Below are 15,223 nucleotides of genomic sequence, written 5' to 3'. Positions count from 1 at the left end.
GTTTCCCACCACTGAACAGCTTATATTAAGACCCTGGAGTGGAGCCTGTAATCCAGGTGGGGTTTTCTGAGCAGGTCCCTAACATCACTTCCCTGTCTCAGCTCAGCTCTGTAATCTGAGCTAGGAGCCCTCACCTGGAGCTGTTTCTAATGAAACTGAGGGGGTGGGTGTGAGTGGCTGGTTCGGTGTATGTGGACCTCATGCAATCAGTCGAAGGTCTTAAGAGAAGAGACTGAGGTTTCCCAAGGAAGAAGGAATTCTGCCTCAGGTCAACAACACAGAAATGCTGCCTGAAATTTCCAGCCTGCTGCCCTTCAGAATTCAGACTCAGGACAGCAACATCGACCTCCAACCTGTCCTACAGGTTTTGGACTTGCCAGTCCTCAAAACTGTGTTTTTAAGCCGATTCCTTAAAATCACCTTCTGAATATACATCCTATTGGTTCTGTTCCTCTGGAGAACTCTGACTGTACAATACTATAGACTGTACAATTATACCCGTGTAATACACTATGTACATTACACCCGTGAATAGTATCTATTCTATTTATCATAAATAAAAGTGATACTTGTGAGCCTTTTGTGAGCACCCTGTGTGTGCCAGGCACCAGCCTCTTTCACAGGCAAGAAGCCCAAGTAACTTGCCCAAGGTCCAAAAGTGATAGCCTGGTTTGGATCCAGGTAGTTATACTGTACCCAGTGCCTACACAGAGTGTGGTTTTATCCCCCACATGGAACACGTGTGTAAAGGCATTTCAAAACAAGAGGCACGGACAAGTGATGTCATCTTAAAGTATTTACCACTGGGATGGGCGGGGGGAGGGGGGTGGGGCGGGGTGAGCTGTCCGGCTGGAGGGTCCCGAAGGCACAGCCCTGAGAAGAGCCACAAGGTGGCGCCAGGGCACGCAGGCCGCTCCAGGACGTGTGGTCCAGGGCAGGGAGACGAGAGTGAGTCAGGGGTCTCCAGGACCAGCCCTCCATAGGACTGGTGAGCCCGGGACCCCCCTCCTCAGGCCTCAGAGGGGTTTCACTGCAACCCAGGATCCCAGCCCCAGGGTCGAGGGGCTGGCCTCGGGGGTGCCCATCTGTTTGAGGTACAGGTCGGTGGTCACAGCCTGGGGACTGGGTCCAGCCCAGCCAGCTGGGCAGAAGGTCAGCAACCAGCTCCTTCCTGTGCTGCCGGGGCGCTGGCGCGCGGAGGGGCCCAGGCCCTCAGGTCACCACACAAAAGCTCCGGGTGATCCGCCTCCAGAAGTTGCGACCGCGGCTGCTGAGGGCCACCTCGGCCGCCTCCTGGAAGACGGCGTGGACGTTCTCCTGCAGCAGAGCCGAGCACTCGAGGTAGGCCACGGCGCCCACGGCCCGCGCCATCTCCTGGCCCTAGGAGGGAGTGCAACAGGGCTGCCGTCAGCTGGCCGCCGCTGGGGGCCTCCCGTCCAGCCGCACCCCCCCCAACCAGGCCCCTTGGCCATCCGGGGCGCACTCCCCTAGGGTGCCCACAGCGCTGGCCCCCAGCACCCTGATTGTTTCATTCAGTGTCCTGCCTCAGTTCTTGGCTGGGTCTCTGCCTCTCCAGGTACCAACTAATTAACTTCCCGGCCTGACCCAGGTGTGCCACAGAGAGGGACCTGCGGACTAAAAAGCTAGGAGGAACCCCCGGCTGTGAAGTGGGGGGGGCAGGACCATCTGATGTGCACTCCACTCCCTCTCCATCCACACTGGAAACTTCCGAGTCTGGCAGTTCTTGACCACGGCTGCTTCTAAAACACCCCCCACCCTTGCTCCACATCCTGTGTGTGCTGAGAGGCTGGGCCTAAGTGGCATCAGCCCAGGGGTGCCCTCTCCTGCCCCCCACCCCACCCCACCCTGGGCTGCGTCTCCTACCCTGTGGTAGGTCACAGGTTCCAACCCGTTTTTCCGAAGCTTCTTCACCAGCGCCTTGTCCTTGCGCAGGTCAGTCTTGCAGCCCACGACGACGATCGGCACCTCCTTGCAGAAGTGATTCACCTCTGGGTACCACTGTGGGGAGAGGGGCAGGGAGGGCGCCTGTGTGAGCGATCAGGGGGGCGGGCCGCTGTCCTGACCTCCAGGTGGACTCTGACGGTGATACTTGGCACAGCCAGCTTAGGGAGCACTCTTGGCGCTAGTGGTAATGCAGTGCTGATGCAGGAGACAGGGGTTCAATCCCTGGGTCAGGGAAGATCCCCTGAAGAAGGAAATAGCAACCCACTCCAGCATTCTTGCCTGGAAAATTCCATGGACAGAGGACCCTGGCGGGCTACAGTCCATGGGCCTGCAAAGAGTCAGACATGACCGAGCCACTGAGCAAGGGAACAACTCACTGACTAAGTACCTAAGAAGAGAAGGGAGTCTGGGCCAGGCTAAGACTTTACACATAATGAACACATGAACCCCCAAGTCTCCGTGAGGCAAGCTCTATCATCAGTCCCATTGCACAGATGCACTCACTGAGGCGCAGAGAGGCTCTATAACTTGGGCTTGGTCAGAAGACTAGAACTGTTAGAATTTGAATCCAGAGGTTAGCGCCCTGAGCCCTGTCCCCACCTGCTCTGCAAGGTAAGCGGCTCCAGGACCATCTCCCCAATGCGGCAAAATTTATAAAGAAATAGGCTCTAAAACTAAAGCCGCTCACGAAAATGCTTGCAGCAGCTGTTGGCCTGTCAGAGGGGGCACTCCTGTCCTGCCAGCTGCTTTCTGGAATGCGAGGCCTCATGGCTGGGTTATTTCAGTCTGGACTATAACCCGGGAGCCTGGAACCAGCAGCGCACGCCGGCTCAGTTTCAGGGAAAACCGGCATCAAACTGTCTGGCTTCTGGAGACATATGGGGTCTGTATGGGGTCCCAGCGACTCTCCCATCCACAAAACTGCCCTTGACAAGGGTCTTCTCTCTGACTCCACTTTGCTAAGTCCAACAGGGCATCTCATCAGACCTCGTCCTAGCTAAGCCCTGGCATCAGCGATCATTCCATCCTCCGAAAGCTGGTCGGCACAGTGCCCCAGGGCCCCACACCCCTGGTTGTCCAAGTGACAGCTCCCCTCTGCCCCCCACCCCAAGTCCACAGTTCTTCCCCACCAGCAGCTCCTAAATGGATCTGCCCAGCCCTGCCCCCTCCCAGGCACCGCAGACTCAGACTTCCGCCTGCCCCTCCACCGGGATGTCCAAGGGGCCTCCACGGCCCACCTCCCTGCCCTCAGCCTGCTCCTGCTCATATTGGGAAACGGCAAGTCTACCTTCCAGGTGCTCTGAGTGAATGTCTCTCTCCCACCCACGTCCAATCCATCTGCAAACCCTGGTAGTTTGGTTCTACCTTCCAGATTCGGTACCCACTCACCTCTCACCACCCCATCTGCCGGTACCCTGATCCCAGCTTGGTCCTTGGTCCCTAGAACAGTCCTGACACATAGAGGTACCTTCCAAATGACTGCATGGAGCAGACTAGTTCAAGTCCCAGGGTTACCACTTTAATAGATGTATATCTTAGAGCAAGCGCCCCAATCTGGGGACGATAGTATCTGCTCCATAAATTGTTTGTTTTTGGTTTTTTTTTTTTACTTTTTGGTGATACCGTGGGGCATGCGGGAGCTAAGTTCTCTGACCAGGGACCGAACCTGCACCCTCTGCACTAGAAGTGCAGAGTGTTCATCACTAGACCACCAGGGAAGTTCCTCCATAACATTTCTAGGTTAGCTGAGTAAATATGTCGGTGCCCAGAACTGCACCTGGCCCGTATTAAGTACTCAGTAAATCAGCGTTGTGGTTATTGTTACTACGGCTGTCACTGGTTGTGTTCTGATGGGCCCTGGAGACGCCCTTCACGCACGCCTGGAGGCCCTGGCAGCGGGAGCTGCTGGCCGGAGCAGAGGAACTCCAGCGGCCACGTTCCCAACACCTGTGAGCAGCCTTGGGGACCTCTGCTGTGATCAGGGGATGTCCTGGGCGGCCACTGGGAGCCAGCGGTCACGCTATGGGAAGCTGACAGTTCCTGTGACCTCAAACAGGCCCGGACTGGGGAGAGGCAGGGGCGACTGGGTCGCCCCACATCCTCAGGCAGGGTCATGGTAGAAAGGCCTCAGCATTCTGAGTCTGCGGTGTGGGCAGGCAGGAAGTACTGGACTCGTCCAGACCCTGCCCCCAGATCCCTGTGGGACCTTGGGTAAGCCACTCTGGGCCTCCATTTCCCCACAGTTATGCCAAACACACTGGACCACACATCATCCAGGCCCTGCGAGGTTCTGACAGTCGGTTGGGCAGGGGCGGAGCAGAGTGGCCTGGCTACGGAGCTATGTCTCCCTGTCCATCCCTACCTCCACCCCGGTGCCACCTACCCGGTTAGAGATGTTGTCGAAGCTGTGTGGACTGGTGACGTCAAAGCAGAGGAGCAGGACGCTGGCATCAGGGTAGAACAGGGGCCGCAGGCGGTCATAGTCCACTTGCCCTGGTAGAGTGGGGGGCGGTCACTCCCTCCAGATCTGCCCACTGTCAGCACATCCCCAACTTCAGAGAGGTCACCCCGGCCAAGATCAGGGGGATGGGTGTGAGCTGAGCGGGTGGACTAGACCAGGGCCTAGTTCTGTGCCTCAGAGTCCAGCCCGTGAATGATCCCCTTGGGGCCATGTCCCCCTGGCCGGCCTATGGGATATGCCAGCCCCAGCCTGGGTGAGACCACTTGCTGAGAGAGCCTGTCCTGGCAGGAGTAGGGGGTTTCTGAGGCCCCCACTCAGAAACCTGCTTTACCCTGGGCTTGGGGGAAGCTGGGGGATGAGGAGAAAGACGCAGGCGGGACCTGGGCCAAGATGTCACAGCCCAACAAGGTAAGGGGGCTGTTGGATTCCCTGAGTTTAGCTTTGAATTCTTTTTTTTTTTTTTTTGATCTGTGGGCTCTTAGTTCCCTGACCAGGGATTGAACCCAGGCCTCCTGCAGTGGGAGACAGTCATAACTGCTGGCCTGCCAGGGGAGTCTCCTAGCTTTGTGTTCTGATGTAGTTGACTTTGAACCTTCTTGTGGGCAAGGTCAGGAAGCTGGAGGTCAGAAGTCAAGGTCGAACAATCTTATAGGAGCTAAAGCCAGGGTGGAACGCTCAGGAGGCCAGAAACAGTCCGCCTCTAGAGAGCCAGGAGTTCCACCTCGTCTCCAGGACCCAGTGGGCTGCCCTGGGTCAGGGGAGCTACAGAGAGGAGGGTTCAGGCCGACACCCGTCCCCTGGAGACTGTCGGCCTCCCTGGTTCAGAAGGAAGGGGGTGGGGCCCCTCCCCCAGCCCTGCACCCACCTGCCGTGTCCCAGATTTGGAGGTGGATGGGTTTGCCCTTCACCTGCAGATTCACGGCGAGCCGCTCAAACACTGTGGGGGTGTAGCTCTGAGGAAGAAGGAGTCGGGGGTGGTTAAGAGCGCAGCTTCTGAAGGGCGGTGGTCCGGGCAACCAGGCCAGAGCCCAGGAATGCCCGCGGCACAGCCCCTTTGGCAGTCGGCAGGGCAGAGCGGGTGGTTTCTGGGAGGGAACTGACTGATGGGGTTCAGACCCAGAGAGGCCACTTTGCAGCTGTGCACCCCCCCAAGGCACCGAACCTCCCTGGGCCCCTCTGAGACTGTAGAGTGGGTCTCCCAGAGCACCCACCACAGCGGGAGCTTCACATGGTGCCCCGAGCCCAGGGCCTGGTACAGACTAACATTCTACAGGTGCCAGGACTGCTATTTTTATCTTTGTCCTCGTCCAGACTGTCCCATTTCCGAGCCTTCCTTCCTGCTGTCTCTGCCTCCTAGAATGACATTAACCTATGTTTGTTCATTTACTCACTCACTCATTCATTCATTCACGAGCACCTTCTCTGGGTCTGATTCTGGACATTCAGGAGCAAGTAATAAAGACCCATTGCCTACCCTGGGGAGCTCCTAGCTTTTGGTCAGGGAGAGGCGGGGTCCCCTCTTTTGCCTCTCAACCTCTCATAATCCAACCAGGCTGCTCCTGTTTCTATCTCTCTTACCTGCCCTTCCTGGCCCCAGGGGGAGGTCACCCGGCCAGGGGCCCCTCCACCCCAGGCCCGCTAAGGCTGAGCTCGCCCCTCTCCACAAAGGCCGGATGAGTGGGAGCAGGAGGGGCTTTTACAGAAGCGCAGGAACGAAGAGGGGGAGCTTGTACAGAGGGGGGCCGAGCAACATGGGGGGAGGTTTTCACACCACAAGCCCTTTGCACCAAGCGGCACGCTGGACCCCCTGCCTTTTGGGTACCCACGTCTTGCCCCCTTGCTCAGGGCTGGGCCATAGCCCAGGGGACCCTGTTTTCCCCTCTTCCCATGCCAGCTGGGGCCCCCACCTGCCCGTGACTCAGGAGGACTTCGAGGCTGCCTGCCCGCTGGCCCTCTGAGTCAGGCCCTGGCCACTGGGAGGGGCAGTCACTTAGCAGAGGGTCAGCGATGTCCTTCAAGGGCACTTGGGAAGCAGCGGTGGGGAGGGTGGGGAGAAAGGTGGGTCACAGAGCAGGCAGCCAGGCGGGACGGAGAAGTCAAGGATGGCCCCGGGGTCGGCCACCCTGGACTCTAGTCACTGGCGCTTCCTCCACTCACAGACTCGGGCTGCCCCCTCCTTCCCATGCCCCCTCCTCGCCACCTCCCCTCGGGCCTGGTGGGGGGCAGTGTGACATGGTGGCTATGTGCCACACAGCATGTAGGATCTCGGTTCCCCAAGCAGGGATCGAACCCGCACCTCCTGCAATGGAAGAGCAGAGTCTTAACCACTGGACCACCGGGGAAGTCCAAGGAGCACGGGCTTTGGAATGAGATACGCTTGGCTTTGGACGGGCTTAGCACACACTCACTGTGTGACCTTGGGCCAGCACCCTCGCTGGTTAAAGGAGGCGAGTATCTGTGTGTGATAGCGAAGGCTGGCTGGCAGGCAAGGTCAAACACCCACTGCTTAGGAAGCTGGGTGCCAGGGGCAGCATCCACCCCTCCAGGAGGTGCCCCTTCCCCACCCCCACCCCCCCCCAGCCTGTCACCGAGGAGGTGCTGACATCTGTTGAGCTCCCAGCCTGGCTGCCCGCTGTGGCAGGACCCCTCCTGATCTGGGGTGCAGGGCAACCTGCCATGGAGTTCTCAAGAGACACACTTCAGGACTCTGCAAGTGTCCGTGGAGATAACACCGTCACCGACATTCTCGAGGGATCTGCTTTGCGAGGCTCTCTATGGGCACCATCTCTGATCCTGGTAACCTTGGAAAGTTGGTACTATCTCCATTTTCTCTTTTTTGGCCTCACTCGCCATGTGGGATCTTAGTTCCCTGACCAGGGATTGAACCTGTGCCTCCCACAGTGACAGCGTAGGGGTCTAACCACTGGACCACCAGGGAAGTTCCCCTCACCCCATTTTCCTGTTGAAGACGCTGAGGCCGAGAGAGGGGAAGTGACCGGCCCGTGGTAACACACTAGACAGATGGCTGAGGATGGGGCCAGGTCTCTCAGGCTCCAGGGGCCCGGCTAGACCCTCCTCACCTGTCTCTCCTGAGGTCACCCACTCTAGCCCCTGGCACCAGAGCTGAGCAGGAAAGCCCCGTTCATGGAGTGGGACTGGGTTCTCCCCTCTGGAATGTCATCCCGCAGACTCCATCGACACCTTCTGTCTTGTTCTTTGAACCCCCCGGCAGGGCTACTCTCTGCCTGCAGGACCAATAAGCACCTAATCTTATCTGTCCTCCTGCAGAAAGACAGGACTGGGCCCAGCTAGACCAGGGCAGATGACTCAGGCTTGGGTCTGACCTCACAGCGCTCACAGACAGACAGATGGACCATTAGAGCAGAGGAGACGCAGCTCCAGAGAGGAGACCCAGGAGTTTCCCCGGGGAAGCACACCCATGGGAGTCCCAGCTGGGCGCCAGGAAGAACTCGGCTGGCCCTGGAAGGTCAGCTGGTGTGCCCAGCCCCGTTCCACCCTGACCCTGCTGTGGGGCCCCGAGGCTTCTGGCCCTGTGGTTGCAGTTGTTGCCCCAAGTGTCAGGGGCCGGTGCCCAAGCAGGAGTCCCCCTGCCTCGGGAGCTTTCTCTCTACTCTCCAGCTCTGAACTGAACCTGAGGTCGGACCACAGCCAGACAAGGCTCACTGAGGCCCTCCAGACCCCTAAGGCCCTCCCGATCCCAGCCTGCTCTTCCCTGCAGGCAGGAGGCCTGGCATACGGGACCCCAAGTCTCCTAGCTGCTGGCTCCCTGGGCTTGGAGGGCTGTCAGGAGGAGGCGTCCAGGGCCAGGACAGGAGGAGGCTGGTCTGGCACGCAAAGCTCTGGGGTGCTGCGGAGGATGTCCTGGTCACGGCCAGGAAGACCTGGGTTCTAGGCCAGCGCTCTCATGGGCGGGCCCTGTGCCCCGAGGCCAGACTCTTCTCTTTGGCCGCTGTCTTTCCAGCTATAAACTGAAGGCCTTTTCCGCTCTCAGACCTTGTGCTTCTTTAAATGAAGCGTCTCTTTTGCGCCTGGAGGCAGACGGGTCCCCGGGAATGAGGATCCCCAAACGGGAGGACCGGTGGCAGGGCAGCCCCCTGGTGACAGTCATGTGCTCCCTTTCCTAACACACACTTCGTTCACATCAACTGGGAATGCCTATTTCCACACTGCAGCCTCTGCAGTCGGAATGGGTCTCACCCTTGAGGATGTCTCAGAGCCCAGGACAGTGGCGATGAGGTGCTCCCACCCCCCGCCCCCATCCAGGCCCCTCTCCCAGGCCCCTTTCTCAGGCCTCAGGTCGCCTGGAAGTTGTGGAGCTCCCCGCAACTCTGCCATAATTGCTGGGTTTGGGTTCTCACAGGCAGCATCTGGGGGCCCGGAAACACATCCCTCCCCCCAACTTAAAAAAAAAAAAATGTGACTGGCCAAAGGACATGACGTCAGCTCCCAAAACCACAAAGCAAGAGTTGGCTTGATGCTGCCACAGTGGAAAGAAAGGCTGACTCCGTTAGCAGGCCGGGCCTCGCCAGCCTCCCCCATCCAACTCCCACCGCCACCTCGGGTGGCGGGTGCGGGGATCTAGGGGAGGGGGCGGTACTGCTGCAAGGGGACCCATGGACTCCAGGGGAACTGGGCTGAGGGGGTACACACTGGGTGGGTCTCACCCTGCCCTGGGGCCGGCAAGTCCTCCTGGACAGGCGGTGGGCATGCTGGGGAGGGAAAGACAGTCCACGTGCCCAGGCATCGACATGCCAGGTACCACCCGGGGCCGTGTCTTAGCCTTGCCTTAATGCTACCTCGCCACCACCCTTGGGGCTCTCCACCCGGGAAGGTCGCATGAGGGATCGGAGGCTCACAGAGGCTGAGCAAGGCACGGTGGGCCCCAGCTGGGGGAGACGGAGATGCCAACCCAGCTGTCTGACGAGGTTGCTGTGTTCTGACCCTCTAAGGCTGAGCCCACGGGACAGCCATCGTAGGGGCAAGAGCTGGGTGCAGACATGATGTCTCCCAAGAAGAACGCTTGCCACTTTTCAGAGGGTCCTTCCTGCTGCAGCTCAGCCCCTGACCTGTGTGAAGTCATTCATCGCTGCGACCCTGTGAGCTGGGCACCATTGCTATTCCTATTTTGCAGGCACAGAGAGAGTAAGGGGCCTGCCCGAGGGCGCCCAGCTGTAAGTCCCAGAGCCAGGATTTGAAGCCAGGCGATCTAGCTCCCCCGAGAGTGGTCAGATCCTCTTAGCCAAGCGGTGCCACCGAGGGCTCTCTTAGGACCCGCAACGTCCCCAGGACGCCCAAGTCCGTCCCCAGACACCTCCCCCGGGTAGGTGCCGTTCTTGGCACTTTACAGACGATGCCACTGAGTCCTTCACTCCCGGGGGCACGGTGAGAGCTGCCGTGGACCCCAGGCTCTGCCGGGAGGCAGGACGGGTGCCCGTCCCTCCCTCCTCGGGGGGCCGGAGGCGCCCGGGGGCCACACTCACCTCGGGGAAGGCCCCCTCCGCGAAGACCATCAGCAGCGACGTCTTCCCGCAGCCGCCGTCGCCCACGAGGACCACCTTGACCGACCGCGCGCCGCCCGGCGCCTCCTCGCCCGGGGCCTGGGCCGCCTTCATCGCGGGGCGCGGAGGGACGGAGGGAGGGAGGCAGGGCCGGGGCGAGCGGAGCGGCGGCCGCGGGGCCGGCGGGGCAGGAATGTGGAAGGGGCGGGGCGGCGGGAGGAAGTGCGGGCGGCGGGCGGCCCAGGTGAGGGGCCGGCCGGGCGCATTCCGCGGCCCTGCCCCTCCCGTCCCACGGCCCACGGCCCTGGACCCCGGAGGCCCGAGACAAACTCTTCTTGAACCCCTGCTCTGTGGGGCCCTCAGGCTGCAGGAAGTGGAGGACCCAGATCTGGCCTAGGTCCCTCAGGAGCGCACCCCGGTCTGATGCAGAGAAGGCTCGTAGTTGGGCAGTGACCGGGTGGACGGGGACAGACGAGGCTTCTGGCCCACTTGCTGCCGAGCAGGGAGGTGGGGGTCAGCCCTGCTGGCCCACCAACTTGGTGGGGGGCAGGGACGGGGTCCTCAGTGCCTAGTCTTTGCAGGGCAGGAGCAGGAACTGGTGACTTTTGGTGGATGAATGAATGCCTCCCCCCCATCTCGCTGGAGACAGAACACCCCACAACCCTCCTGCAGGTGTTCCGGGGCAGGTGGGAAGGGGGTGACCCGGGCAGCCAGCTGGACCTCCCCTCCCCCAGCCAGTACCAAGAAGTCTCACTAGCTGTGGGTCTCCCCTCTGCATGGGGCATGGCCTGGGGGAAGCGATGGAAGCTTCCATCTGTAAAGTGCTCAGAGCAGGGTCTGATACATGGTCGGTGATGTCATGTGTGACTCTTGCTGTGTAACCAACACTGATGACCACCTGTGCTCAAGGGCCTGGGGACTCTGAACTGTAGAAGTTCAAGTCTCTCACAGGGACTTCGCTGGTGGTTCAGTGATTGAGAATCTGCCTTCCAATGCTAGGAATGTGAGTTCAATCCTTGGGTGGGGAACTTAAGATCCCACGTGTGGGGTGACTAAGCCCCTCGAGCCACAACGAAAGACCCTGCATGCTGCAACTAGGACCTGATGCAGACAAATAAATTAATTAAAAACAAAAAAAAAGTCCCTCATAGCCTAGAATGGGAGATAAGCGGGACGTATCAGTGTGATGAGGGCTCCAGCGATGGCCAGCACAGGCAGTGGACGGGAGTCAGGAAGAAGGGCCCCGCACTCAGGCTGAGGGTGGTTAGAGAGAGGGGCCAGAGTCTGGAGGAAAAAGTGAAACACAGTTAGATGGGGGAAGAGAAGAGGGTTCCAAATGGAGGGAACAGCATGTGTAAGGTACAGAGGTGTGTGTGGGGGGGGGTGGTTTGCAGTGGAGAGGGGTGCTGTCTTCCCCTGTGGTGATGGGTGAGGTTGGATTAGGTCCTGGGGGTGAATTTGAGGGTTAAATGGGGCCTGGATAGTGGAGCACTTTGGGCACCAGGAATTAACACAGAACTGAACTGGAAACTCACTGTCACCTGACCTCCTACTCCAGTTGTGTCTGCTTAGTCACTCAGTCATGTCCAACTCTTTGTGAACCTGTGGACTGTGGCCCGCCAGGCTCCTCTGTCCATAGAATTTTTCAGTCAGGCCTACTGGAGTGGATTGCCGTTTTCCTCCTCCGGGGGATCTTTCTGACCCAGGAATCCAACCTGCATCGTCTTCTGGATCGGCAGGTAGATTCTTTACCACTAGCGACATCTGGGAAGGCCTCCTTCTCCTGTTAGCAGCCAGAATTGAATATATATATTTCTAAAATGAGCACAAGGACCTCCCCAGATCATGGCCTGTTTTCACTGAAGCTCAGAGAAACAGGGCAGGAGTCTTGGGGTTTTTCACCTTCCCCCACATAGGTCATGACATCACCTCACACAGTTCCAAGCCAAGAGGTGAAAAACCACTCTCAGCCCCCTTAAACCTCATCGTGGCCCAAAGAGGGAGCTTGGGCAAGAGTCACCACCCCTCTGCTGGGGGGCAGGGCCCAGGGTGCTGACTCCGGTTCCAGACTCACCCAGGGCCATGGTCAGTAGGCCGAATGAAGCCTCACCTGGATGGAGGGAGCACCCCAGGACATCCCCTTCCTCCCCGAAACTGCCAAAGGGCTGGGCAGTGACTTGGCACCGGACTGGGTGTGTAGCCACTGATCAGGGCTCCCCGCCCCAAGGAGTGGTGGGGAGGAACCCCACCCCCAACAATCAGCTGTCGGCCTCGTCATCCCCTAGGCTCCCCTGATGACTGCTGTCATCAGGCATTGGGTGGCAAGGCTGGGAGGCAGGTGGGGCAAGACTAGGGGTGGAGGGAGCTGAGAGTCAGGCAGAGGTGTTTGGCCTTGGTTGCTACGGGGATAATCACTCTAATGACACTCTTGATGTGTGTCATGCTTTAGAGTTTCACTGAACATTTCCTAATAGTAACAGCGCCCATCAATGGACTGCCAACCATGTGGAGGCTCTTCTGCCCCCTAGCAGGTGGGGAGTGTTAGCCCCATTTTACAGATGGGGCACTTGAGGCCCAGAGAGGTTTAAGCTCTTGTCTAAGGTCCACAGCCAGCACGAGGCAGAGCTCGAATTGGAAGCCGGTTCTGACTGCAGAGCCGGGCTTTCTCTCTCCCAACATCACACCTCATATGCGTTATTTCCTCTAGTGCTCAGACTGTGAGCTGGGCAGACTGAGGAATTCCCCCATTCTACAGATCTGGGAACTGAGGCTCAGAGAAAGGCAGTGGCTTGTGTCAGGCTAGCACAGTCCTGAGCCAGGATTTCAACCCACGTCCCCTGATGTTAAACCCAGCCTCACTCTCACACTATGCTCCTGCTTCTGCCAGACGGAGATTTAGTCACTGGCCAGAGAATCTGCCCCACTGCCAGGGAATTTCCCCAAATCTCAGACAATGCCGGGCCCAGGATGGTGCTGTTTTGTTGAGGTTTGTTTTGGATGAAGAGGTGGCCTGGGTCACAGTCGGCCTGATCAGGGTACTGTTTGCTGTTTTCTGGTTTTCTGTGGTTGCTGTTCACCACCAGCTTGTGGGTGACTCAGCCCTTTGAGACCCCAGGAGTCCCAGGCCCAGAGTCCTCAAGCACCCCGCTCAGCGGGTCACTGACCTGCAGACCCCAGGTCCTTGGCCTGAGGCGGAAGTCCTTCCTTCAAATGCAATAGCCAGGCAGGCTCTCCCAGCCCCCTGCCGAGGCTTGAGCGCCCAATGGCAGGGACGGAGGCCCACCCACCTCTGTCCCCTAGATGGGAGTCCTGCCCCAGACTGGAGCTTGGCCGTGGCTCAGGATGTTATGTCCAGTTGACCGGCTGGACAAACGGAAAAGGAAGGCAGGTGAAGGAGCGAGGGAGAGAGAAACAAAGGAAGATGGGCTGACTCAAAAGAATAAACAAACTGAAGAAATAAAGAAAGGACCAACAGTTGCTTGGCTGAATGAATTCAGAATATGACCTGAGCGCGGGGTCAGCAGACAGGTGACTATCCTCCGGCCCCCATCTGCTCCAAGGCCCCCCATGGCCCTGGCCCATCTGCCCCATTTTTGACGGTCCGCCCCTATCCTCCGTGAGGCCGGAACTCCCTGCTGTCCAAGTCTCTGCTGCCCCCGTGTGGCCACTCTGCTCCCTGCACCGTCAGTACGCAGGGCTGCGGCCTCTGTTCGGTGCTCCTGGCTTGCGCTGAGGGGCGTTCATGGAGGGGGATGGAGGCGCCTGGAGTGGGTGCCAGAGGGGGTGAAACTTCAGAGGCCTGGTTCTGCGTCCTGCCCTTTGGGGTGTCTTGGCAGGGGACACAGACGCTTTGCTCTTCAAACCTCCCAATGTCCTCCGCCTCCACTCCTTTTCATCCCAAACACCAGTTCCCAGAGCTCCAGAACCCCTCCACCCAAAGCCTTGCCCTCGCATTTCCTGAGCACCCACTGTGTGCCAGACGCTTGACATGTGGCATTTCATTCTATCCTAAGAGCTTCCTATGTGACTCAGCTAGTAAAGAATCCTCCTGCAATGCAGGAGACCTGGATTCGATTCCTGGGTTGGGAAGATCCCCTGGAGAAGGGAAAGGCTACCCACTCCAGTATTCTGGCCTGGAGAATTCCATGGACTGTATAGTATAATCCATGGGGTCGCAAAGAGTTGGACAGGCCTGAGCGATTTTCTATCCTATGGAGTGTGTTTAATTCCTATCCTCCTTTGACGAGTGAGCAGACTGAGGCCCAAAGGGGACAGATAATTTGCTCAAATTCCCACAACTGGTACGTGGGGGTGCAGGTGCCTTCAGAGACTTTCTTGATCAATGTGCCCATTCTTCAGATGGGGAAATTGAGGCTCTTGAGAGGAAGGAGTCTGTCTCACAAACAAGCAAGCAGCAGACTCAGTCTGTGGCACGTGGAACCCAGAAGGGTTTCTTGTCCCCTTTCCTTCTGTCTGGCCTCCCCAGACCCACCAATTCCGGTCGCCGTTTAACTGAAGCTCAGGGCTGGAGACGCAGGCCTCTCGTCCCTGCTTCGCTTTTACTGACCACTCTGGCTGGGACGGGAAGGTTGATAGTGGGGCGGGGGGCGGGGTGGAGGAGAGTGAGGCAGGCCTGTGGCCCAGCCCGAGTGTCCATTTGGCTTTTTGGTCTGTCCCTTCAGGGGTCTGCAGGCGTAGGCGACAAGGCGGGAGAGAGGAAGGGACAGTCTGAGCTGCTGTCACCCGTGGTTGCTGCTGCGGCTCCTCCCGCCCCTCCCACGTGCGGCCTGGCCCCCCACTGCCGCTGTCAGGACGGCGACCCCCACACCTGGCCTCTTGGGTGGGGCTCCCAGACAGAGGGGCCTGGGGCTGGAGGAGCAGGGGAAGGTGGGGTGGAAGGGGAGGAAGGGGCGGGAAGAAGTGGGAGACCGTGGTTTGGGCCCTGCTGAATGACCCTAAAACCTAAAAGCAGCGGGGCTTCCTCATCGTGACTCCCAAAGCCGCTTAGAGTGCCACCCGCCTCCGGTCTCCCTCCCTCTGCCCCGCTCCCACCCAGGACCTCACTGCCAGCAGGTCAAGGACGTTCAGACTCACCCTGGACGTGAAGCCTCCCCAGCTCAGCCCCACCTGGCTTTTCCAGCCCCAGCTAGCTGTCTGGCTTCCCAGACACCTGTGCGGGTGGTTTCCCTGCCTCGAGGCTCTCTCCCTCCTCCACGTGCTCAGTCCTTCCCACTCTGCTGTCTCCTCCAGGAAGTCTTCCCTGATTCCTCTCTTTCTG

The 15,223-nt window shown here is 59.1% G+C and overlaps 1 protein-coding gene and 1 non-coding gene across 2 annotated transcripts; both read right to left on the bottom strand.

Annotated features, from left to right (window-relative positions):
* Positions 1-788: 788 nt before the first annotated feature.
* Positions 789-10,217, bottom strand: RHOD (ras homolog family member D). Its single transcript, XM_065936578.1, has 5 exons — positions 9,928-10,217; positions 5,292-5,379; positions 4,349-4,458; positions 1,885-2,019; positions 789-1,380 (listed from the first exon to the last, which is right to left on the bottom strand). Exons 1-5 carry the CDS (start codon positions 10,057-10,059, stop codon positions 1,213-1,215), a joined length of 633 nt encoding a protein of 210 aa, XP_065792650.1. The 5' UTR covers positions 10,060-10,217; the 3' UTR covers positions 789-1,212.
* Positions 6,696-6,768, bottom strand: TRNAG-UCC (transfer RNA glycine (anticodon UCC)). The gene has a single exon. It is a non-coding gene; the product is annotated as a tRNA-Gly (tRNA).
* Positions 10,218-15,223: the final 5,006 nt, after the last annotated feature.

Source organism: Muntiacus reevesi, chromosome 5 (assembly GCF_963930625.1).
Source record: "Muntiacus reevesi chromosome 5, mMunRee1.1, whole genome shotgun sequence".
Classification (NCBI taxonomy): Eukaryota; Metazoa; Chordata; class Mammalia; order Artiodactyla; family Cervidae; genus Muntiacus; species Muntiacus reevesi.
The sequence above is the reverse complement of the archived record's forward strand: the minus strand, read 5'-3'. Positions and strand labels throughout refer to the sequence as shown.

Coding starts and splice junctions, on each gene's coding strand:
- RHOD (XM_065936578.1), bottom strand. CDS start 10,059: ATGAAGGCGGCCCAGGCCCCGGGCGAGGAGGCGCCGGGCGGCGCGCGG. Junction 4,459..5,291: donor CCAAATCTGGGACACGGCAG/GTGGGTGCAGGG, acceptor CCACTCTACCAG/GGCAAGTGGACTATGACCGC. Junction 1,381..1,884: donor AACCTGTGACCTACCACAGG/GTAGGAGACGCA, acceptor ACTCCCTCCTAG/GGCCAGGAGATGGCGCGGGC.